The sequence below is a fragment of the Phasianus colchicus genome, chromosome 27 (assembly GCF_987193195.1).
Source record: "Phasianus colchicus chromosome 27, bPhaCol1.hap1.1, whole genome shotgun sequence".
NCBI lineage: Eukaryota > Metazoa > Chordata > Aves > Galliformes > Phasianidae > Phasianus > Phasianus colchicus.
Genome location: NC_143462.1, coordinates 2,940,697 through 2,966,279, shown reverse-complemented (window position 1 = coordinate 2,966,279; position 25,583 = coordinate 2,940,697). Strand labels below are relative to the sequence as shown.

Sequence of the window (25,583 nt, the reverse complement as noted above, 5' to 3'; positions counted from 1 at the left end):
GCTGCCGACAACCAATAGGAGAACGTGTTCTTAGCTCGAGAGGCGGGAGACCGTCGTCAGCAACGAATCAGAGCTAAGCCGGAAGGAGGCGAAGAGATGCGGAAGTACACATAGACCCGGAAGTGATTGATCGCTTCCGGCGTCGCGGCAGCCAATCGGAAAAGAGCGAGGGCGGGACGAGGGAGGAGCCCGCTTCTTTTAAAGCGGCCGCGGCGGTGTGAGGGCGTGGTGAGGTTTCGTTTGTGGTGCTTTGGGTTTGTGATCCCGGCCTTCTCGGTCTGTGGGTGCGTTTCCTCAAGGTGTGTGGTTCTTCTTTACTATGAGAGAGTGGTGAGGTGCTGGAACAGCTGCCCAGAGAGGCTGTGGATGCCCCGTCCATCCCTGGAGGTGTTCAAGACCAGGTTGGATGGGGCCCTGGGCAGCCTGGGCTGCTGTGAAATGTGGAGGTTGGTGGCCCTGCGTGTGGCAGGGGGTTGGAGCTTCGTGATCCTTGAGGTCCCTTCCAACCCTGGCCGTTCTGTGGTGCTGTGTCAAACAGCTCTGCCCAAGCACTCTGTTTTTTATTCGTCACAGTGCTGTGTAGCATGGGAAACACCTTTAACCAGTTCCAGTTCTGCCCCCACTCCCCCCTCGTTAGCAGGGCAGTGCAAGAGGCTGAATTGTCCTTAATTACTGTAAGCCCTGCTCTGCAGCAGCTAAAATACCAGTGCGTTACCAATGTTATTGTCCCTATCTATTTGTTTTGGGGTGGATTTCTTTCTGTTTTTTTGCATGCAGTTAATAAAAGTCAGAATTAAATACGTTTAATTACGTTCCAAATTTCAGAGCGTGAAGCAGGGTGGGGAACTGCAATATCCTCCTTTCCACTGCTACTGCGCAGCCCACCCCACCTGCATGATGCTGTGAGCTTAGCAGCAGCAGGTGTGGTCACACAATGGTTTCACCTGGCTTAGAATACAAAGCATGGCAATGGCCATCCTGCTGGGTCCTACAAGGGTCGTGAACCTCAGGCACTAAATAGACATGGAGGCAACTCTGCAGTGCCCTCAGCTGGGATTTTGCAGAAGGAGAAACACTGACCTGCTGGAGCACATCCAGAGGAAGCTAAATAAAAATGCTTCAAGGGATGGAACTTCTCCCTTTGAGGATGGGCTGAGTGAGCTGGGGCTGTGCAGCCTGGAAAAGAGAAAGCTCCAGGGAGACATGAGAGCAACCCTTCAGTAACTAATAGGGGCTGTAAGAAAGAAGGAGACAGACTTTTTAATAGGGGCTGTTTTGATAGGACAAGGGAAATGATTTCAAACTAAAAGAAGGGAGATTTAGACTGGATATAAGGAAAACATTATTTTGTGGTAAGGGTAGTGCAGCACTGGCACAGGTTGCCCAGAGAGGTGGTTGTTGTCCTGTTCCTGCAGACACCCAAATTCAGGCTGGATGGGGCTCTGAGCATCTGATGGAGCTGTGGGTGTCCTTGCTCATTGCAAGGGGGTTGGACAAGGTGGCCTTTAAGGGTCTCTTCCAACTCAATTGATTCTATGATTCTATCTAGAACGTGGTGCTGTAGCAGCTACTGGAAGAAAAATAACTCTGTCTCAGCCATAAACAGGACAGAGCCTTCCAAATGGCTCTATCAGTATGTTGAAGGTTGCGTAACACATCTGTGAACTCACTGGGGTGTGACTTTGGAAATGTCTTGAAGATAAATGGGGACCCAGTGCTTTCATTGTGCTTCTCATTAGTTAGGAAAGCATCTGAGGCAGTCAGCTGGTAGAATCTGTGTATCTCAGCTTCCGGTGCCCCTTGTACAGAGAGGTTGCCATTAGGAGACTCCTTTGGCCCTTCTCTATTAGGCCTAGAGGTGTAGAAATCACTCTTTAAGGGCTTTCTGAATGAAACTTGGGGATTAACTGAAGCGTGCTCAGCAGTATAAAGGTAGAGGGTTGGAGATGAAGATCCTGCTATTCACCCTCTAAATCTGCTGCTCTCTTTTTCCCTCAGTATCCTTCTCCAGAGGAATACCAAATTTGATCTCTCACTCCCCAATGCTTTGAGGTCTTTAGATTGGAAATGCTGAGCACACTTTGAGGCAGGTACGTGGCATTCATTAACTCCAGTTGGAGGCTGGGCAAAGGATATAATTTGATAAGAATGTATTTGGGAAACAGAGCCATTACCAATGTTTGTAGGTGCCAGTCAGGCAGTGATCACTCAGCTAGTGTTAAGGAGCGTGCTTCCTAAGCCAGCTGGATTGTTGCTGGTGATGTCAGGAAAGTCCTGACTGCATCCAGAGTCCTTAATTTGTTTTCTCTGCAGTGTTTATAAACAAACACCATGCACCTGGCACGTGGAGAGGATGTGGAAGCAGCAGGACTGAGGTTGTAGAGAGAACATGACACGTCTGACTTTGCTATTTAAAAACACTGTTATAAATTTAGCTGGTTTAGTTGGAGTCCTTGTGGCCTTCACTCTGACTAAGATAAATGTTTGTCATTCAATGAGAGAGGGACTGCAATGCCCAGTCCTATCAGGGGGGTTTCTGGGAAATTTCTTTTCTTGCAAAGAATTATGGAAATAACTGACAAATGACAAACACCTCATTTGAGGAATTTGTTCTGTGTCTTCTCCCATCCCCTTGCTCTCTGCTTAAGCACAGGACTCACTGAACTGCAATTCTGCAGTGTCTATTGTCCAGCTCCCAAAGGCTCAATGGGCCCACAGGTATCCATATAGGCAAGATTGATTCCAGAGCTGGCAGGTTCACATTTGGCCCAAAACATGTGGTTCAAATCCTTCCCACCTCCTTTCTGGTTTGTTTCTGCAGTTCAAGGCTTTGAGGTGTGTTTCTGTATTGCAGGGCTGGAACAGCAGTGGTGAACAGCAGGAGAAGTCAAAGGAGATGTGTACAGCTCTTGCTAAATGCAAAGCTGGGAATCTCATGCCCCTCAGGCAGGAACCACTTTTTCATGGTATGATTCATATTTGTGTGTTATTTGTACTATGCACAGTGATAACTGTGATCTGTGATAAGATCATAATCCCTGGGAAGCCTTATGTACCTCAGGGAAGGTATAAGCAGCACTGGATATTACCTGACTCAGAAGTCATGCACAACTTCTATGGAGGTTGAAGATGTATATCCTGTATCCCACACGGTGTTTTTCCTAACATCAGGCTGGAATAAAATTTTCTGCCTTACCTTGCAGAATTATGTTACTTACTGTGCTGGCTTTCTGTCTCACTTTGTGCTGTGGTCCATTAGAGTAAGTAAAACTGGCTTCAGGAAGCAGAGTTGTTTCCTCCTTCCCACAGGAACAGGAGGTTATCTGCTTGCTAGAGGCTCCAGGGAAAGAAACCCGAGTCAGAGGTTGTCTTCTCACAGCTCTGGAAAAAAATGGCTGTAGATTTCTGGAATGTGAAGGGCCAAGCAGCCCTGCTCCTTAACTGTTCACTGCAGCAACAGCAGTACAAGCTTCCTCCTGTACCTTCCAAGAACTCATCATTAGGCCAGAAGAGAAGGCTTGCTCCAGTTGGTCAGGTGTTTATTCACATGCACTCAAAAGCTATTTTTAAAACACCATAAATATCAGCCAGACCCGTGAGAGTGTGGGTGTGTGCAGGCATACGCTGTTTATACTACAGCATGCTCTGTCTACTATACTGCAGCTTCTCCACAACCTGCTCAGTGACGTGAGTAATTTATCACATGTTGTTTATGCCATCTGCTCTCAGAGGAAGGCACTGCGCTGTGTTTTGGAGAGGTGTTTAATGCGTAGCTGTGCTATCAGAGGCAGTGATGCTCTGAGCGGAAGGCAGTAAGCTCTGACGGTGTTTCATTCTGGAGTTTATTTCCCTTACTCACCTGTATCATGTGGGATCAGAGTGGAATGCTAATGTGAAGCTTTATCTCCATGTGCTTCACGCTATAATGCAGGTGATTGGTTTTTCTCTAAGAAATGTAGTGCCAAACTCTAAAGCTGGATTCTGGCAGTCCTTGTCACAGGAGGAAGTGGACAGATGTTCCTCCTCAATCAGCAGAACCCTTCCAGAGCCACGGTGCTGCTCCATGTGGCTGAGGTCAGCTCAGCTCAGCCCCGTGCTGCAGGGCTTCAGTGCTGAGCTCTCATTCCAGCAGTGCTGCTGTGGGTGGCACAGTGCAGCTCTCATCAATGCCACACTCCTGCCCTGCAGCCTGGCTGTGTAAGCATTTCTAAGCACTTTCTGTGCAAGATTTGCACAACTTCTTACAGGGATGTGCTTCAGGCACATCGAGCCCAAAGCTGTTGCTGCTGTCAGCTTGTGTGGGGCAGCTCTCAGACACATTGATCCCATCAAGCAGCCAGCTGAGTGCTTTACCTGCATTACAGTGTGAAGCACGTGGAGATAAAGCACACATTAGCATTCCTCTCTGATCCCACATGATACAGGTGAGTAAGGGAAATAAACTCCAGAATGAAACACCGTCAGAGTTTACTACCTTCTGCTCAGAGCATCACATCTGTGACTGCCTCTGGTAGCACAGCTACGCATTAAACACCTCTCCAAAACACAGCTGAGCTAAGTGTAGAACACTGACATCTCATACATAAGCTGGTTTTGGGACCAACTGTCTGTGTCCTCGGGTTTCTGGAGCCCTCCATCTGGCCCCTCACTGCAAGAAAGACATTGAGGCCCTGCAGTGGGTTCAAAGGAGGGTGACAAAGCTGGTGAGGGGTCTGAAACACAGGCCTGATGAGGAGTGGCTGAAGGAGCTGGGGTTGTTCAGTCTGGAGAAGAGGAGGCTCAGGGAAGACCATATTGCTCTCCATAACTACCTGAAGGGAGGTTGTAGTGAGCTGGGGGTTGGCCTCTTCTCTTGTGTAACTGGTGATAGAATCAGAAGGAATGGCTTCAAGCTGCGCCAGGAGAGATTTAGGCTGGACGTCAGGAAATTCTGCTTCTCTGAAAGAGTGGTCAGACACTGGAATGGGCTGCGCAGGGAGGTGGTGGAGTCACCAACCCTGGAAGTGTTCAAGGAACGTTTGGATTTTGCGTTGAGGGACATAGTTTAGTGATTCCTATTGGTGACAGGCAGCCGGTTGGACCGGATGATCTTGGAGGTCTTTTCCAACCTTGTTGTTTCTCTCATCCAGCTGTGCTTTTGCGGACCTCCCCACGCCGCGCATCCCGCAGCCTTTGAGCTCCAAACCCGCAGCCGGGGCTTCGCAGTGCGAATCAACACCAGCCCCGACAAACGGCCGCTGCCCCCGGGGTCCGCCCCGTCTCCGCCGTGCTGCAGGCGGCGGGCGGAGCAGCCCCGCCCGGGGGGCGGCGCAGCGCAGGCTTCGGCCCGGCTGCATAAGCCCGGCGCTCTGCCCGCTCCGAGATCCGCACGGCCGACGCGGGGCACGATGGCTTGGGCGGCACGGAGCTGCCCCTGCCTTCCCCTCCTCCTTCTCCTCCTGCTGCTGCTGGCCGCGCCCGCCCTGCCGGGCCCCGCGGGTGAGTGCGGGACGCGACCCCGGGGTGGAGCGAAACGAAGCGGCCTCTGCGGCCCGGGAGACGCGGGGATTCTGTTTTTTTTCCCTGCCCGACTCCGGGGTGACGGTTGTTGGGTTGCGCTGCGGGCTTTTGTCGTGGGAAAGGTGGAGCGTGGGGGTCTGAGCTGCTGGGGCTGCTCGCCGTCACCTTGCGCAGCCTGGGAGGGATGCTGGGAGGGATGTTTGTGTTCGGGCTGCAGGTGATTGCTGGTCCATGGGGAATCGTGGGTCTGGATGGGCAGCGTGGTCACAGCCCTTCCAGAAGCACTCGGCGAGCAGAGAATCACAGAATGGCCAAGGGTTGGAAGGGACCTCAAGGATCACGAAGCTCCAACCCACTGCCACACGCAGGGCCACCAACTTCCACATTTCATAGCAGCCCAGGCTGCCCAGGGCCCCATCCAACCTGGCTTTGAACACCTCCAGGGATGGACAGGGCATCCACAGCCTCTCTGGGCAGCCTGTTAAATAGCGGATACAACAGTGCTGCTGCCCAGCTTGGAGGATTCTTGTGCTGTCCTGCATGGAGGTGACCATACAGCCATGGTGTCTACGCTGCATTCGGGATCATAGAATCATAGAATGGCCCGTGTTGAAAAGGACCACAATGATCATCAAGTTTCAATCCCCCTGCTATGTGCTGGGTCGCCAACCAAAATGATGCAGTGAGATGATGGGGATCCAGCTGCCCTGCTCCTCGTGCACAGCTGCAGCCATGGCTGAAGGCACTGAGGGCATCACTGGGGGATGGATGGGGGATGGAGGGATCCAAGCAGCTGCTCCTTGTGCAGGATCTCAAGTGCAACACAGTGCAGTTGTGACAACGCAGTGACACCGTGCTTTGTTTATAGGCTTTTAATGAGTTGACACTGTGCTCTGTTGTAGTTTCAGTTCTTTGAAGCCCTTACTCCATTTATGGACTTCTAATGAATTCAAACTCTGCTCTGGGCTTCAAGGATGCTGATCCTGATGCTCCATGTAGATGATAGGCTAAAATGTTTCATCTGTTGTTGTGCTCTTTCTGTGGAAAGAGTAGCATGTTAAACTTGTGTGTCATGAACACACAGCTTTATTGTCAAGACTTCATAATTGAGAAAGCTTGTCTGAAGCTTATAGTGCTGAAAAATAATACACCTGTGGTCTGAGTGGCTCAGCTGTGAGTTGCTTGCTTAGCACCCAACGTGCTGCTCTGGACTGACTTGGAAGGAGGCTGCTGGCTGGCCCTGCAGCCCCAGGTGTTGCACCCATAGGTGCTGTGTGTACCACAGGCTGCTGCTGGCAGAGGGTTGGTGCTTCCATCCCTGCTGGGATAGGAGGAGCTGCAGGTCAGAGGTGTTACTGGAGGTGTGCAGGCAGTGCTGCTGTGACAGCTGTATCCCAGCTAGTCATCCTCAGTCTGTGACGAAGGATAATAGACCTTTGTCTATTATCATGTCTGAGCTCGGATGGGAGGGGAGAAACAAGTCACCTGCTTCAGCTCATCCACACCTTCAGCTTCTTGGGCTGGGATGTGAGTGCTGTGGCTGCTCCCCAATGAGGTGAGATATGAGGCAGAAATGAGGTGTTGCCGGAAACTGCTAATTAAAAATTCCTGAATTAATGTAATTGTAGAATGGCAGGTGGCCATAAGGGGTTGAGTGTCACGCAGCTTTTCCTCTCCCATGTGTGTCTGTAGAAGACCTCAGCCTTTGGCTGTGTAAATTCATAGAGAACCAAAGCATCACTGCCATAGGCAGGGGCTTTGCTTCTTGCCTCTTGGTCTCTTCTCTGATATCAGGATGGCCTTGCTGCTCTTTATCAGTCTTTAAAGGAATTTTTTAAGTGTCTGAATGCTTGGGTTTAAATTTTAGAAGGAAGTGCATTGTTTGGTTAGGATAATTCTTCAGTTCATGAGAAACACGGCCCTGCCTCCCCTGTGTTTTGAGAGATCTGGGACAATCGTTCTGCAGGGTAAAGAGGTTTTTGTGGTTATTTCTGTGTGAAGAATAAAAAGAGAAAAGAAATATCAGCGTAGCTCACGTCGCTTCTTGTAGCAATTTGTTTCTGGAAAAAGGAAGTTTGAAAGATGACTTTGTAGTTTTTGCCTGTCTTGAATTTCTCATTTCTTAAGATAAAGGAAAAAAAAAAAAAAAAAAAGTTTATTTGCTCAACTCTACTGAGTTCTATTGTGATTGAATGTGTGCTGCGTGGTTTCCTTTGGAGACCAAACGTAGACAGCAGCGTTTCTGAGAAGATGCATTCCCACGAACCTCTGCTGTGAAGGGAGCTGACATCCAAAGGGCTGCTGAGATCTGGAGGAAGTGAGTGGGCTCTGGGAGCAGCACGGGTGGGAGGGCAGGAGCTCCTGGGCCCCCAGCCTGGGAGAAAGGGTGTCTGGGTGGGCTCTGACGTCTGGCACCGTGGTGTGGCTTTGCTCTGTTTCTCTTCAAAGTGAGGTGTTAGTGGTGATACCAGGAAACGAGAGCAATGGCTCTTCTCACAGAACAAGAGGAGCTGCTGTCCTGCAGACTGATCAGGCTGTGGAGAGGACAGAAGGAGTAGTAGGAGTCTAGGCAGGAAGCACTTACAGCATCAGTTGGGATTTCAGCATGAGGGACATGAGAGCATTCCAGCAAATATTGCCATAGGAATGCTCAGTATCCTCATTAACTTCCAGCACCTCCAGTAAAATGTTAAGAGAAGTTACATTAATCATTCTTGTCTGGTTTAATGCTAAACAAATATTTAATCAAGTGGATGAACGTGCTTCTCTTGCTGTGACAGCTGGTCATCTTTTCCTACCTTCTGAACAGGTCTGTGACACAAGGAGAGACACAAGGAGACCTGCCTTCCCCTGCACGTAACAGGTTGGAGTGTAACACAAGTGATCAATGATTGAGTGTCATTCTGCAGGGACATCTGTGTTCCTGATCACACAGGTCTCTCCTGAAACAGGTGCTGCCTGGCAAAGTCCTTTGTGGTTCTAATAATGGGATACAGAGAATGCTTATTGAATTTGCAGTCAGAAAGGATTAGCAGTCCAGGTAATGTGAGGGTGAGAAAAATGTCCAGCAGTAAGGTGCAGCCTTTGGAAGGACAGATGCAAAGTGCTTTTCTGAGGTGGAAGTAATTGTCTGCACTTTATGAATGGGGTGCAGGAGTGTCTTGGCAGGAGAGGAAATGAGCCTGAGAGTAGCTTAAGCTGCAAGTGAATCAGCCTTACTGCTTGGTGTGGGGAAAAAAATAAACCAATGTAAGTAAATAAATACACAAAGTCATCTTTCATGAAGCATAGGAAGCCTGACCAAACTTTTAAAACAGCTTCAGCCTTCCTTGGAGCAGCAGGTGGCTGTGAGGTGGGTGCATGCAGGCTCCATGCAGCTGCATGCTGAAGCTTGGTTTTGTGCAGTGAGACTGTTCTGTTCTGTTTAGTGGTACCAAAGCTGGTGCTGAAACTTCTGTTTGTTTATTTTTCCTACCATGAAGGGTGTCTATCTGATCTCACTGTAACAGGCTTGGGAAGGAGTTACAGTAACAGAAGGGTGATGAATGAGGTGATGTGTTGGTGTAGGCGACTGTGGTTGTGTTGATGTAACTGAGCCAGCAGGCGTGCCATGGTCTGTGAAGGTGGGGATGCTGTCTGACCTCTGAATGCAGATCTTACCTGTCAGGGTAAGGGCCTGACATCTGAGCTTTGTGTCTGAAGAGCCCTAACCTGGCTTGTTTGGAGGGCTTTCCTGCTCCCACTCGCAAAGTTCTCACTGCAGATCTGGGGCGGGGAGGGAAGGTGATTCATTTCTTCCCAGTTGCTTGGTAATTAAGGCAGTCTTTAATGAGACAAGATAAATACAGTGGTTATAGTTGCTTTTTCCTTCTTGGAAATAGCGTGTGCTACAGCCAGGTGAGATGATAAGCAATGGGCTCCCAGGTGCAGTGCACAAAGAGCAGTGCATGAAGCCCTGTAGGTTATTGCAAGCTGCTGTGCACAGCAACTGTGCTCATTACACTACAGTAAGATTTTTCATCAGGCAGTGGGGTAAAAGCTAAAAAAAAGCAAAAAAGAGCTTATCTTGGGAGAACACAATGTGAAATCTTCAAACCTACAAACCAGCTGAATATCTGGGTTCGGTTTTTGCTCTTCTGCACCTCCTTCAGAACAAATTGCTATGAAGTGAGTTGTCTTTGTACTAAAAGGTGGGGATGGATTCTCATGGGCAGCATCCATCCGTCCATCCTGGAGGGTGGCATCTTCCTGCAGGCATTGCTGGTGAGTTTTTTGCACAGTGAAGGGAAAAGGAAGGCATTGTAGCCACTTTTTTTGCTCCCCAGCGTGGTGGTAGTGAAGTGGGGAAGGACAGAAAGCTGGAGGTGAGGTGTCAGGATGCTCTGAGAGCTGGAAGTGAGTTCCCCATACTGCTGTGCCTCTGAGAGCTGCCGTTCCCAGAAATCCCTCCCACTGCTTTGTGCAATGATTCACTCTCCCAGCTGCTGGGAGGGGGACTGGGGAGGGGGGAGCACGCAGCCTGCTGTGCACCGTGGGGCCAATGGTTCTGTCCCTGTGATAAAGGCTGTGGGGTTGGAGCATGGCAGAGAAGGGCTGTGCAATGGCCTGGGGCAGGACGTGAGCCTTGTGGCTGGAAATGAAGAGCAGTGCCATACTGGGGCACATGGTGTGATGGGTCATCTGGGAAGGAAGCAGCCCTTCCCTGTGCTTGGGGCCAGGGAGGTTCTGACACTGTACTTTCTGTGGCCTCTGAACATAAAGGCTATTTTCAGGAAGTTTCTCTGATTAATTTTTTTTATACTTTTTTTTTTTTTTTCTTTTCCTCTCCAGCAATCACAGTAATTAATGAGAATTGTGCTGCAGAATGCATCCCGTGGTTTTTTGTTTTTATTTCTTGAAAAGAAATCCAGCCTATACCCACGTGACAGCATTGCTGTGTGACAGATGGTTGTCCTGCAATACTTCTGCTTCCACAAAAATAAAACCACCACAGGCACATCACGGTGCCAAGGAGCACAGCTATTCCCTGCCCCTGGGTCCTGCAGCTCGAGCTCTCCTGATGAGCTCATTGATTCCATTGCCATGAGCTAGGAGAAGTGCTGCTGCTAATCCTGCACAGGGCGGCCCAGGGAGCAGCTCCAGGCAGCAGCATGCTGATGGGGAAAGTGATTAGCGTGTGCAATCTGTTATTGTTTACGTGTCTGTGCAGAACTTTGCAAAAAGTGGTGTCTTTTTTTTTTAATTCAATCAGGTGATGTGTTGCATGTGCAAATAATTTATGAAGGAATCTGGAAAAGGCTGCTTGCCTGTTCCTCTTCGGTTGTTTTTATGAGGTCTGTAAGTGCTCTCTAAGAACACGAGGAGCTTTGGCTCAGTCAGCAGCTTGGTGAGATGTGCAGGGGCTGGCTGGGAGCTGAGCACTGCTGGAGCCCCAGGGGGGTCAGAGGAGGCTGCAGGCAGGGCTGGCGTTCTGCAGCTCAGAGTCCTGAATTTGGCACCATCCTTCTGCGTGCCCTTGAGCAAGTTATCTGTGCTGGCCTGCTTTAGGTGCTCTGATTTCTGCTAATGAAAGGAGATGGAATATGAGATGGGATTTGCACGTGGCATTTTCTCCCCTCTGCCTCATCCTTCTTGTTTGTTTCTTTGGCCAGACTAACTTGGTGGTTGCAATTCTCTTTTGCTTTCCAGGTTTCCAGGAGATCTCTCAGTTGTCTTCCTACGAGGTTATAATCCCACAGAAGTTAGGAAGAGAGCGACGAGAGACCTCCAGTGTCTCCTCAACACAGGTACTGGGTTACCAATACCCTCAGTTCAGTATCTTCTTCCTAACAAAGTCTGTTGAAAATCAACCTTAAGTTCTCACACACAAACAAATCACACAAGTCATCTTGCAGCAAATAAGTATCCCTCCTTACAAAAGACACTGCATATAGCATTCACTTCCAGCCAAGTTCTGGGAGATGCTTCCTTGCTGCAGAGGTTACAAGCTGCAACAAAGGATCTTTCATCTGAGTATAAAAGAGGTGTAGTAGAGTTGTTAAGCAGGAGGAGTTTCAGAGAGGTGAAATTATTAACTTGGGATATGCTGTGGATGTGAGTGGAAGAAGCTCTGAGCTGCCTGGTCTTGCTTTGAGCAGTGGTTGGATACCTCAGGGGTACTTTCCAGCCTGTATTGTTGTGCTGTAATCACATAACCAAGGGCTGCACACCTCGAGGTGGATTAGGCCAACTGTTTTAGTCACAAATCTTATAAACCTTGGCAGAATTTAATATTCAGAAAAATGCCTTAAAGTGTATTGCGGTCATTAGTAGCACTAGTAGTGCTCTTGCTGTGATATTTAATGTAGAGTTCAGGTGATTCAGCTTATCTACTTAGCAACTAGGGTCCTTCCATGTTAAGTGAAGTCAGCTCACTGTGCTCAGTAATAAAACAGTATTGTCCTTTCCAGCTGTAACTCAATTTATCTGTGGAAGTCTTATAAACAAGGAATGTGAAAACTTTGAAATAGCTTCCTTCATGTGACTTTTCCCCAACTACTCAAGAAATGCCAGATTCTGGAGGTAGGGACAGTTATAAAACTGGCTTCAGGCTCACCTCCACGTGCTTATTTCTGCTGCGGTGCAACCAGCAAGATCTAACAGGGAAAGTCTGTCTGCTCAGGGTCAGGCAGCTTCCATGTGTGGAAGTGATGTGTAGAATCCTAGCCTGCTTTGTGCTGGAAGAGATCTTTAACAGTCTTTTATCTTTATATTCAGGACAAGGTGTTGTATGCTATTGAGATAGAAGGAAAAGAATACACAATCCATCTGGAAAAGAACAAGTAAGTGATTAATTTCTTGATATTTTTTTTTTTTAACTCCATCTGTTGTGTCCAAGTAACAAGCTGGCAGGTAGCATGCTAGTTTTGGTGGCTGAGGTTCTTTATGAGAAAGGCAGTCACAACCTAACTCTGAGAAATCTGCAGAGAAAGTCAATGAAAGTGAATCCAGTCCCACAGTCTTGGCTATCGAGCAGAAATGTTGAACTGAACTCTGTGATCCTTCTCAGAGAAGGAAGCTGTAGTTTGCTCAAAGGGGACCTGGGGAATCGTTGAAATGATTCTTCCTTCTCACATCTAAAAATAAACAAACTGAGCTATATTTCAAGTAAATATTTTTGCTTTCCTCTGGGTTTTGTTTGTTTCATTTTTTCCTCTGTCTCAGTAGCAGAAGACAAACGAGGAAGCTGATTTTATCTCCCAGGTCTTAATATCTATAACTTACAGAGAATATGTTGTCTGTCTTGCTTTTAATTTTTAAAGGGATACTTGCAGCAACAGCAAGTAAACATATATCAGGCTATTTCCCTTGTAATACTGTTACACCATCCTGATATCTTGGATTTTGCTGCAGGAGAGCACAACTTCTCTGTTAGTTTGTGAGAGTTTTCCTTTGAATGTTTCATCATTTAATTGCAATTTGTGTGTTAGTGACACTCTTGGTTAGAATCATCTTACTGCCCTGCTATGGCATCACAGTCAGTTCCTGGTATTTATTCTTCTCTGTCCCCTTTCCTTGCAGAGATTTGTTACCCAAAGATTTTACAGTTTATACCTATAACAAGGAGGGGAAGTTGCAATCTGAATACCCAGATGTCCAGGTAGGGCTTCTTTCTTACTTGCATAGCATTGCATTTAATCCATGTTTGCAGCTCTCAGCAGACTGCCTGCTAGGCTGCCTTTGAAAATTTGATTGCTTCTGTAGAGTAAGAATAACAGCAGCTTGTGTGATGCAAAAAGCATGAGAGTATCTCTATTGGCTTCACTGCTCTTACAAATCAATGTTGTTCCTTTGAAAGGGAAGCATTAATCACGTGATTTGTAAGATCTCATGTTTGAAAACAGAGCACCTGAGTTGACTATTTCCTTCCTGTTTAAAAAAAATAATTAAAAAAAAGAGAGAGAAAAAGCCTTTTCTGCACAAGATCACAAAAGTCTCAGTGACCTTGAAGCATTATTACATGCCTTAGCATTAATTGCCAAAAGCACAGGCAATGTGATCTACCCAACCCCTATTGTAACATTTAAAAACACACTTGCCAGATAATTTTGAATGTCTTTGCCACGTATTACCATCTCGTTTAGTTCCCAAAATGTCTAATGCAGAGGACAAAATGGAAGTATTGTGCCTTGCAGGGCTGATGAGGGACGTTCTGTGTGACTGAGCTGTTCAGGCTGCACAGCGCCGTGGTGAGGACAGCAGATGTTGGCCTTCTCCTCGTTAGCAGGAGGCTGCATACAAGCCAAATATTCTCCCAACTGTTTCTGTTAGAAGTCTGAATGATAATTTGGCTCAAATCTGTAGGGAGGGGCTGGCCTCAGAATATTTGAGGTGGGGTGAAGGGCTGCAGTTCAGAGCAGGATAGCTTAATGTCAGGCTAAGAAATCCAGTTGCTAAATAATGCTTCTCAGCCCTGCTTGTCAGTGTTACAGCAGGGTCAGCTCTGAATCCAGCTTCAGGTAGAATGAGTCAGTGAGGGGGGTTTCCAGCTCAAATCTAATTGATCCTGTCGAGTTGTGAGGAGCAGATGCTTTACAGAACAGGATTCAGACTGGATCCCTGTCTCCCTGCATACCTGAGCTATTGATTAGCTTCTCATGTAGAAATCCTGCTGGCACTAAGGCAGGTGAAGAAGTTGAGATGTGTGCTAGAGGAGGAAATGCTGTTAGACTGCAGTAGAGCCACAGGAAAATTAAAACTAGACTAGATAAAGGATGCATGGTGGCTTCAACTTTAAACATATGATGCTGTCGAATTGCAGCTAGTGCTGGTCAGTGGCAGACAGCAGTTATGTGATCACTGGATGTTCAGATGTGCATGGAACATGTGTGTAATGCACCTTTGTTTTCCTGTGTAGGATCACTGCCATTACCAGGGATACGTGGAGGGGATCCTGGACTCTGTTGTTGCTGTCAGCACTTGCTCAGGGCTCAGGTAGCAAACTCACCCTTTGTTGCAGCTGTCACGTGGGTCTCACAGCTCACTGAACACAAAACAAAATTCTTGCTCTGTTTTGAACTGCTGTTCAACCAGATGGGAATCATTGACAGGGAGCAACTTCAGTTGTGTATGCCTTTGTGTGGTTTTACTGCAGTATCTTTTGTTTATTTAGTGTTAACAGATACGTGCAATATCTTCAGTGATGCAATAAAATGTAAAGTGGAACACTAGTCTGCAGTTTTTACAAAAAGCTTCAAATGGGATTGGAAATTCCTTCTGCATTGGATTATCTTCCCTATTTTTTGGACTTTATTTGACACAGAATCATGTCAGACACCAAAGTGGGGACAGTAATTGAACTAAGTATTTCTGCTTAAGGTCTGTGATTTAATTTCTTGGGCACTGCAGAATCTTACAACTGTGTTTATTTTGGTGTATTTGCAAGGTGACAGGCTGCTTCCAGGCATTAAGTGAAGCATAATGGTTTGCAAGGGCTGAGATGTAGACATGCCTTTAGTTAAGAAAGAATAACTTGTTTTGTTTTACTGTAAAAACCTGCGTAACCATCCTGTGTTTAATGCAAGAATTCTCTGCACGCTGCCGTGTCTTAGGGGTTTGGTGACAATAGGGAATGTCACCTATGGCATTGAGCCCATGGATTCATCCTCTGGCTCTGAACACATCCTGTATTCATTGGATAATGTGAAGAAAGAGCCCTCGATGTGTGGAGTAACCACTGAAGGCCATGAAGAGGGGGAACATACAGGAGAAAATCACCATCCTAGTATGACTCAGCTCTTACGAGTAAGTGCACCACTGTTCTCTCCAGTCCCCTATAATGGATTTCATGAATGTTCAGCTAAGAATATGGCAGCAGCTTATCAGATTTCTCTGGGGCTTAACACATACCTACTGGGTTTTCTGCACTGCTGGAAAACAGCATGGTTGCAGTTTCTGCTTCTGCACACAGCAGTGAGAGTTCAGTGGCTAGTGAGATTGCTCATTGGCAGAGCTTTTGGGAGCTTTTAAGGGCAGGAACGTTGGAGCTTCATTGGAGAAGCTCATTACCAAAGTATGACATCTGAAGCCAGCAGCATATTGTGTTGTTTATTCCATTCTCCTAATAATCAGAAGAACAGATTGATGTGAAGATCTCCGTTGTTGTTTAAAGGCTGGCTGTATTGGAACAAGGTCACAGGAAAAGCAGGAGTATAGAAACATTCAAAAACAAACCAAAGGGCTGCTGGTCTTTGGTTGACACTGAAAGTCCTTGGATAGCTCAATTTTAGTATAAAATGCTCATAGGGAATTTGTCATTGCTTTGGACTACTCTTCCTGGTTTTGGCTTGTTTACATCTTGGCAGCATGCCTTGGGTGTGTCTCTTAAGCCACTAGTTGTATCGAGTGAAATATGACAGTATATTGTTTTTGTTGCTGTTTACACCTGAATTAATCACCTTGAAATTGTCTAAAAACCTTTTTCCACAGAAAAAAAGAGCCATCCTACATCAAACAAGATACGTGGAGCTATTCATAGTTGTGGATAAAGAAAAGGTACGGCTTGGATTGTGGGTTGCTTTCTCTTTCTTCTCCCCAGGAGATGAGTTGAAAAGCTGCCAGTCTCCATTACTCCCAAATGAATTGTTGAAAGACAGCCACACTTTAGCCAAGATTATGCAAATGTATTATACCAGCCTGTAACTGAAGAAACATGTCCTGTGTGGTACGCCTCTGGAAAACAAAAAACTGTCAGACGTGGAGAGGTTCTATCAGCAAAGAGTTTAGTAATGATGGAAAGCATATGGCAAAAGCTGCCTCTTGTGTTTTCTCTTGGATTATTGAGCAGCTGAGTAATAGCAGTGAAGATGCTGTTTTCCTGATGAGTGCCTTGCAGGCAGGGATTCAACCTCATGTATTCTAAGCAGAACATTGGGAGCCTGGCAAGAATGACTTTGGTTACTAGTCTGAAAATACTTTATTCATTTTGCTAAGCCTTGTCTTTATCTGCTTTTCCTGACTGAGTTTCTTTGTCTTGCAGTTTGAAGATTTTGGGAAAAGTGAAACAGAAGTAAGAGAACATATGGTGCAATTGGCAAACTTCCTTGACAGTGTAAGTTAGAGATACACCATCGTTCCCATTTAATGCTCAGTGTGACTTTTCAATCATTGATCCTTTTGCTAATCAAAATCTAACTCTCTGGGAAAATATTGATTTGAATTGTTTAATAAAAAAGTAGATTTTCACAGTCAGATGCATGACACAAAACCACTTGTTCTTCTTTGAAGCCCTTCAGAAATATTTCTCATTTTTTCTTCTCCAGATGTACATAATGTTGAACATCCACGTCGTGCTGGTTGGCCTGGAGATTTGGAAGTATGAGAACATCATTAGCACAGATGGAGGTGCTGGTGATGTGCTGGCAAACTTTGTGCAGTGGCGAGAGAAGAACCTTGTTCTGCGCCGGAGGCACGACAGCGCCCAGTTTGTCCTGTGAGTTGAGGTTCCTTCCCTTTGACTTTTAAGAAGCTTATTCTATTCCTGTCTGCTTAGCCTTGCCTTAGTATCAGGAGTGGCTGCTCACTTTCAGCAGAGAATCCAGTGCTGTGTTTTCCATAAAAACATTCCATGCCAACTTAAGCATTTTAAGGTTTCTCTGGTCTGTGAATTCAGCATCTTTTCTGACAGATCTATTTCTTGTTCCCCACATCCTGCAATGCTGTATTTCATACTGTGGACAGCTTGTAATCAGATAATCCTTTGTAAGGATTGTACACTGCTTAGACTTGTAACATAGGGCTTTTTCACATGAAAAGGGTTTAAGCCTCGTGCTGAGCATTGCATCTGAATGAATCAAAAGCTGTTTCTGCATTTGCTATCTAGAAACCAAGAACACGGTGTGAGCTCTGACACATGACATCGTGTGTCTGTGTGGTTGGAATGATTCTCTTTTTCTCTTAATGACTGTAGGAAGAAGGGCTTTGGTGGAACAGCTGGAATGGCCTATGTTGGAACAGTGTGCTCCAAGAGCCATGCAGGAGGCATTAATGTGGTGAGATATCTTTAGTAATACTGTGAGTATGAACAAGATTTTAAAAAGTGCCTTCCTGGAAGTGCAGAATCTTTAATATTAAGCACAGCTGAAGTGGCACTCATGAGGAGGTGACAGGATTTCTTTGCTGATGTTTAAACAGCCCTGTTTTATGTTAATGTAGTGACAGAGTAACAGAATTGTCCTTTTGGCATTTAAGTAAACAATTACTTAAATTGGCATTGAAAAAAAAAAAATCTCAATGTAGACTGCCCACTATTTTTCTCTGTTTTCCACTTGTGCAGTTTGGAAAAATCAGTATACAGATGTTTGCTTCAATTATGGCTCATGAGCTGGGACATAACCTGGGGATGAACCATGATGATGAAAGGGTCTGTCACTGTGGAGCAAGCAGTTGCATTATGAGTTCTGGAGCATCGTAAGTAACTGATAAAACAGGAAGCTTTTCCCTTTGCACGTGCTTAGTTTTTGCAAGTCATGGGATAGCAAACCTTATGCTTGTTCTATAACCTGAGGGATTGATTTGATGTAGAAATCTTCTTGTATTCTCTGTTACAGAGGATCAAGGAACTTCAGCAGCTGCAGTGCAGAAGACTTTGAGAAGCTGACCCTCAACAAAGGGGGAACCTGTTTGCTTAATGTTCCCAGGCCTGATGAAACCTATAGCATCCCCTATTGTGGGAACAAGCTGGTCGACATGGGGGAGGAATGTGACTGTGGGTCACCAAAGGTTTGTAGTTTGCCATGTTTTACAAGTGCTGCCTGAGTCACTTTGCATGCTGGCTGGGGAGCAATCTTTGCATGGCTGCAGGTGTGATTTCCTGATGTTCACAGAACTTCTGCTTTCAGGAATGTGAAAGTGATCCTTGCTGTGAACCAGGTACATGTCGGCTCCGATCCACTGCTGAATGTGCTTATGGAGACTGCTGTAAAAACTGTCGGGTAAGACTGAAACTTCTTATTTGGGATTGCACTTCACTGGTTTAGAAAAGGAGAGCACTTGTCAGTGCAGACGTGTGAGCAGCAGCTCTTGCTGCGCTGGGTAGCATCATCCAACACCCACAGAGGGCAGCAGATCAATGCCTTTCTTGTTGAGGACACACTGTGGGTTGGGAGCACTGCTCTCTGCTTTGAGGTTTGTATATTCTGATGCAGTTTCACCCTCAACTGTCTCTTCAGATCCTTCCTGGTGGAACTGAATGTCGGGCAAGTAACAACGAGTGTGACCTTCCAGAGTACTGCAATGGCACATCCCAGTTCTGCCAGCCTGACTTCACTGTTCAGAATGGCCACCCCTGCCACAATGAGGAAGCATATTGCTACAATGGCATCTGCCAGTACTACGATGCACAGTGCCAGGACATATTTGGCTCAAGTGAGGAAAAGCACAGTGTTCCTGTTTTCCTAGCAGATGTAGTTAAAAGAAAACACTAAGGTTATTTAAAATATCCAGTTGTTTTCCTGTAACAACACAAAGAATTTGGAACAGTGGCATTTATGGCTTTGCCTTCACGTGTCTTTTGTTACAGTTAATGCTGTGCTGGTCATTCAAGTAGTAATTTTCTTGCATTGAGCATTACAGTAGAGCTTCTGGCTTATAGGGCTTGCAGAAATAACATCCAGTCTACTGTACCACTTGATAAGTGATTCTTTTTTCACTTGGGACTTTGCAGTGCTGGCATTTTCACTCTTTATCATTTTGATCAAGCTCATAAGCTATCTTTTTTGCTTGGAAATTGTGAGACATAGGCTAATTGGGCTGGAGAATGGAAATGTGACGATGTGAGATGTTTCTGTCTCTGTTTAACCTGGTTCCTCTGGCTGTTGTTTTCAGAAGCCAAAGCTGCTCCCAACATTTGTTTTGCTGAAGTGAATTCCAAGGGTGACAGATTTGGCAACTGTGGTTTCCATGGCCATGACTACAAGAAATGTTCCAGCTGGTGAGTTGAACCAAATGCATTGGAAAGATCATAAATGTATGACTGACCTTTTATTTGGGTGCCATAGTATTAAATTGGGGTTTTATAGCAGAATCACTTGGGAGAGTAACATTATGCTATAATCTAACCTTAGTGGCAGTGCTTACATCATTCAAAAACCACCATGAGATGGCTTAGAAAAGATCTGTTTTACTCTAAATTCTGATGCTGTTAGTACGTAACAGAAAGCCCTCACACTTCTGCATTTGTAGTTTTTGTTGGCTTTTGTTGTAGTTTGTCCTGGTCCAACTTTTGCCCATAATATTTGAAATGAGTTTGAAAGTTCAGAGGGTTTTTCTGTAGCTGAGTTTGAAGCTGTTGCTTCAGGATATCTTTACCTGACACGTTCAGATTTGGGGTTATGGCAGGGAGAGTTTGTACTACGTCTCCCATCACTGATCTCCTAAGCATACAGAAAAAAGCATCACTACAGTATTTGTGTGTTGATGTTGTAGGAATGCCATGTGTGGGAAGCTGCAATGTGAAAATGTGGAAACTATGCCTGTTTTTGGAATTAAGCCTGCCATTATCTGGACTCCCAGTAATGGCACCACTTGTTGGGGTGTAGATTTCCAGCTGGGCTCTGATGTTCCTGATCCAGGAATGGTGAATGAAGGCACCAAATGTGGTAATGGAAAGGTAATTAACACGTTAAAAGTGACTTTTGTGGAAGAGTTGTGTTCCTGTGGAGTTGAGGTTTAACATGGAGGAGAATGTGACTTGTCAGAGAGCAGAGCAGCTGCAGAACCATCAATGTGGGAACAGTGAGAGGGGAAAAGAAGTGGGGTATTTTGGTAAAAAGTCATCTTGTTTGGTTAGCATGCATCTCTTAACTCCCTTAGGTCTGTAGGCACTTCCAGTGTGTGAGTGCTTCTATTCTGAACTATGACTGTGATGTGGAAAAGCAATGTCATGGACGTGGGGTAAGTGATACCTTACAAGTGAAACCTTCACAGTTTTGTTTTGTTCCCGTGTTCTTTTAATTCTTGTGTGTGTTTTTTTACATGTAGGTGTGCAACAACAACAGGAACTGTCACTGTGAGCCAGGCTGGGCCCCTCCTTTCTGCAATACCAAAGGCTATGGAGGGAGTATTGACAGTGGACCTCCCTTTAATGGCAAGTAGAGCAGAAGCAGCTCTGGGGCTGTGGGTCTGTGTTGGTAGGGATGGTGCTGGGCTGAGTGCAGGGTGCCTTTTGCTTCGAAACAGTTCAGTTCTGGTGGCTGAAGTGCTGGTGTGGGGCTCTTCACCAAGTTTCACCTGCTAGCAATCCTAGCTAGGGTTTTGAGCTCAAGGTGTTGCACTTCTTTCTTTTGGGATGCTAGAGATCTTTAAAGAAACTGGCCTGTTTTAACTTTCTTCAGGTGATTTCTGCCACCTTGGACCGAGATCAAATTGGGCTTCTCTGTATCAAAGCTGGATATTGAAGTGCTTTCTAATCTTAGATCCAAGCAAAACATGAAATTTGGCATAGGGTTCAAATTCATGGATGTCAACAGGCATCTCTGTAAGGATGGACTCGTAGCAGTGGTGGCAGAGATGGGTGCTACCCTGTTCTGATATCTGCATGTGCACCTGCAGGACTGTCAGCTGGCCAACATGGGCGTGTTGACAAGTCACTATTTGATTAATGTTTATTATTTGAGTGCAGACAGCATGCTTCGTTTGGTAGTAAATACAAATGTAGTCCCTGCCCCAAACATCTTACGGTATAGAAGACAGATACACCATAAAGAAACGGGGAGAGACAGAGGTTTGTGACACTGCATTGTTTGCAGACTTTTTTGGTTTGCTTTTTTTTGGTGGAGGGAAGAGATGGGTGGGGAGGAAATCTTGTCTTTGTTTCATGCAACTTTTTCACCTCTCAAGGAATAGGTGCTGGGTCAGTGTTTGACACAGCAAGAAGATGCTGTATCTGTGCACATAGAAGATACCTGTATGGGTTTACATGGGGAGAGTGGTGCCTGGAGCAGCACAATTCATGCAGAATAGAGAAAAAAGTGAAAGGCTGTGACACTTACTTTTCTCACTGATAGTTTGAAGATGAAAGAGGAGGCTTTAAGTTGGAGAAGACTTCTGCAGTGAGTTTGTGGAGCATATAAAGAAGGGACTGATGTAGCCTGCTAGAGGAATAGGGTGGCAGAATGAACCTGGAGACCCTTGTTCATGAGATGGTGTGGATTTTGAGGGAAGCTAGATAGTGTATTGATGCAGTAACAGATGGGAGAGTCCCACCATAGTGGGAGGATCAGACCTAGAAAAAAGGTTTGTGCCTACATCTTGCAGTCTTAATAGATTCTTTAGATATTTCTACCACGGAGAATGGAAGCTTGTTGTAGAAAAAATCCTAATAAATGCTAAAACAAAATATGTGACATTACCTCAACTCAATACTTTCTTCCTCTCCGTCCTTTTGTCCCCCAACAGACAAAGACAACTCATTGAGAAATGGGCTGCTGGTATTTTTTTTCCTGGTCCTGCCTCTCCTTATAGCTGCTGCTTTGGCATTTGCAAGGAGGGACCGACTGAAACGATGGTTTAGAAGGTTAATGTCACGTTGTCATTCGTAAGTATAGTCCCCTCTTCACCTTCTCTTCTGCCCTTTTGAGGTAGTCCTTAGACATTTCTTTACATAAGCCATTGCTGAAGTATGGAGATGTATTCCAGTCCCAAGCTGTCAAGCAAAGACAGCTGCACCAAATGATGCATGTAAATTGCTCTAGGCAATGGCAGAAAAAAATAGATCAATTTTACATAGTGGGAACAGAAAACTTTATTTTTACCTTTATGTTTGTTGTTATGTCTTTGGTGATGGGTTTTATGTTTTTTGGGTCCTATCTTCGGTGCAGAGGCAAAATAAAGCTGTCATAATCCTAAACAGAAAAAGGATTATGTTGTTTCTTAGATATGTGGCAAATACAATCCTCCTGACATTTGGTATTTGCTGGGATGCTCTAAATCCATCTAGCAAGTAAGAAGCACTTGGATTCATAGCCTACTCAGTCATCCTGTCAAGGTTATGTGCTCACCCAGGTAACATCTCTTGGGTTTCAGGTCACTTCAGTCACCACCTCCTAGAACAGAAGCAGAACCAAGAGATTTCCCTCACAGAGGTGTTCCACATGGCATGCCTTACCCTTCAAGAGGTGTACCCATGGTAGGAATTACTTGCTGTCTGTTTTTATTTGTCTCTGAAGTGACTGATGAGTACAGTTTATGTTGTTATTGTACTAGTAGAGGCTTCAAAGCTATTGTATTTTTTCATTTCTGTGAATTGGGCTTGCTCTCTGTTAAGAGTGAAACAGGAGCAGTATTTCTTAAATGGGTTCAAAAGCTCCTCAGTATTCTTTCTACTGATGTGCTTAGAAGGAAATAATAACTGTCATTTCCAGGCCTGTTTGCAAGTGATCTCAGATACCACCTATATAACGAAACAAATTTAATTCTCTTAAGTGCAAATCTGTGAACATTCTCATTCTGTTTTATCCATAGGACATGGAGCCAAATACTTTCCCTGTGCCATCCTACCCCATTAACCAGCATCCTCAGCAGGCTTACCACCAGTCCTACTACCCATCTCCACAATACCAGGCCCTGCAGCCACAGAAGCTGCCTGCAAGGTTGGTTTGAGTTAACTGCAAGTAATGTAACCAACTGTCCTGATGTATATGGCTTCTTGTTGCCTTCATCTTTGTAAGTATTAGGATATTTCATCAAATACTGTGAGCAGAACTGACCTTTTAGTGAAAGGGGTTTCTCTTTTGATTCATGCTTTGGAATAAAAGCACATTTGCACATTTTATGCTTATAGGGTGCTCTGAGGGCAGCAGAATTTGACCATGGGGTGTTGGAAGTGAGCCTGCACTGAGGCAGCTGAGTGTGCTGGAAGGGGAGGGTCTGTAACAAGTGGGCTTGGTGCAAAGCAAGAGGAAGATAGGGCTGCTTTGCTGTGTGCATTCTGGGCAGTGTCAGTGCATTTTAGATAATGTCATGTGGACTCACAGCAACTTGTCTGTTTTTACCATAGGCCACCTCCTCCCCAGCAGAAATGTGTACCTCAGAGACCTCCTCCATCACAGCAGAAATGTTTACCTCAGGGACATTACTTTCCTTCTCGACCGGCACCTCTGCCCCCCAAATAGCTTTTGACTTCTTTGGGACCTTCACATGAGCTGACCTGTTCACTGAAGCAAAGCTGAAATTGCATTTATCCTTCTTGCATCGAGTGGCCCATGGTAATCCCAGGAAGCCTTCCTTCTGCAGCCATGGATAAGGCAAAAGAGATATTGAAACGAGGAATGTAAACCTTCAAACAAATACCTCTACCAAAGCTACAGGAACAGAAAACATCAAACCTGTTTCTTAGATCTGAGTGTTGTGGCTCTGTATGCTGCAGCAGGGCTGTCCAGCTATAAGTGCAGCAGTTAAATAACCCTTTAAGTACAGCGCTCAGGAGTTGCTTTAGGTTTCCCCATTTCTGCAACGAGCCCTAAAAATGAAGATATTTGTTGTCATCTTTCTAAACGTCCAGTGAAGAGTTAAAGTAGTCCATACCATGTTCAAATCAAGGAAATCTGGCTAATTAATTTAAACTTAGCTTGCATGGACTGGAAAACGTTACCCATTTACACGTAAATGGCACAAGTGGAATAAGGTATCAGTGTACTTTATCAGAGAAAGATAAATATATTCTAAACATGTTTATGCATGTATATATGTTTATTGATGTGTAATAATAATGCACTTAAATTCTTAATTTCATGCTGACTGACACTAAACTACGTGAACATTAAGTTTAATTTAATGATTTTAAATTAGTTGTTGTGAGTTGCTAAGTGAGAATCCTGTACTAACTTCCACTAATACCATAAATGGGGAAGGAAAACAAAGGTACGAGAAGACGTGGCCATTTTTTTTGGGGGTTAAGACAAATTGAGTTTTCAGCTCTAGGTTTTAAGTTGGACCTCAAGACTCTGAAGAAATCCCTGCAGAACACTGAGAAGCAAATAATGTGAATCTGCTGAGACCACCTGAGCTTCTCTGAGCACTTTAAGCAGGAGCCTGTTGACTAATGCAGCGTTGTCACCTAATCTTCAACCCTTGTTAGTGTCAGTCAGGATGCTTACCTAGGCTTACCTGCAGCAGGTCAGGCTGCCATCTGTTTCTGTGCCACTGCTAAACCAGGTTTCATACAGTTCCCAAAAGGAGTGCTCAGCACTTGGTGTCACGGCTGTGCTGTGGGTAGAAACTGATGCTGGAGACAAATAGCAGAATTAAAATGGGGAAAACCAACCCTGCAAGGTGTGCTTGGCTTTTTCACTTTGTGCTGGCCACTGAGTACAAACTTGCTCTGCAAAGATCCCCCATAGTATTGCCAAAAAAATTCTAATCTTCTGTATATACATATATAAATATATATAGAGAGAGAATATTTGCATTTGCAGTAATAAAATACTTGAACTCCTGTGGTTTCCCATAAACATAGACTAAGATTTATAACACTTTTAAAATACATCAGATGTCACCTAGGCTAGCAGCAGACTTGTCCATAGGGGTCTTCTGTTTGTCCCTGTTCCCATTGTGTCCCACTTGGGTCAGGCTCTGCCATTTCCTGGCTCTGCTTTGTGTTTGGCAGCGTGGCTTCCAAAGTGGGGAACTCACATCACAAAGTAATCCAGGATGTCCTTAATTGTACTTCAAGCTGTACGTGTGAACTAAAACTATGCTGAAAACGGTGCCTTCTACTAAGTTTTTATACTTCATTGTGCATGTTAGCAATATTTACAGGGTGGTGGTGTAGGGCAACGAACGTGCAGTTTTTAGACGTGGTTCTATGGAAATGGCTCAGATTTTAAATGTGTTCAATATTGCAGATGACTACTGATTTCCTTTTATAAAGCATACATTATCCCTGCCCTCATTTGGTTGGGGGAGGGTTCCCAATTACAGTGCTGCCCCGGGAGCAGCAGCATCCCTCCCCCCTCCCCCCATTCCCATGAGCTTCTGGGATGCAGTGTGTGTGTTTGTAGCACTCAGGTGCGACGGACTCGCTGTACCCAACCTTTGTAAGAGCAAGC

At 45.4% G+C, this 25,583-nt stretch overlaps 1 protein-coding gene and 1 long non-coding RNA gene across 5 annotated transcripts; one reads left to right on the top strand and one right to left on the bottom strand.

Annotated features, from left to right (window-relative positions):
• The first annotated feature begins 210 nt into the window (after nt 1–210).
• On the top strand, nt 211–23,701 carry ADAM9 (ADAM metallopeptidase domain 9). 4 transcript variants are annotated; one of them, XM_090125717.1, is made up of 24 exons: nt 211–299; nt 1,999–2,090; nt 2,855–2,966; nt 11,188–11,285; nt 12,256–12,320; nt 13,060–13,138; nt 14,396–14,472; nt 15,090–15,282; nt 15,967–16,032; nt 16,517–16,588; nt 16,800–16,969; nt 17,447–17,528; nt 17,813–17,946; nt 18,087–18,258; nt 18,378–18,470; nt 18,708–18,903; nt 19,363–19,468; nt 19,963–20,146; nt 20,350–20,430; nt 20,518–20,623; nt 21,934–22,072; nt 22,561–22,663; nt 22,999–23,126; nt 23,534–23,701. In XM_090125717.1, exons 3-24 carry the CDS (start codon nt 2,897–2,899, stop codon nt 23,646–23,648), a joined length of 2,529 nt encoding a protein of 842 aa, XP_089981843.1. In that variant the 5' UTR covers nt 211–299; nt 1,999–2,090; nt 2,855–2,896; the 3' UTR covers nt 23,649–23,701. The 4 variants fall into 4 exon arrangements, with proteins under 4 accessions (XP_089981843.1, XP_089981846.1, XP_089981844.1 ...); XM_090125720.1 differs by having other exon boundaries at nt 214–228; XM_090125718.1 differs by having other exon boundaries at nt 229–284.
• On the bottom strand, nt 22,080–23,763 carry LOC116234523 (uncharacterized). The gene is made up of 3 exons (XR_004168139.2): nt 23,684–23,763; nt 22,536–22,580; nt 22,080–22,379 (listed from the first exon to the last, which is right to left on the bottom strand). It is a non-coding gene; the product is annotated as an uncharacterized LOC116234523 (long non-coding RNA).
• Nucleotides 23,764–25,583: the final 1,820 nt, after the last annotated feature.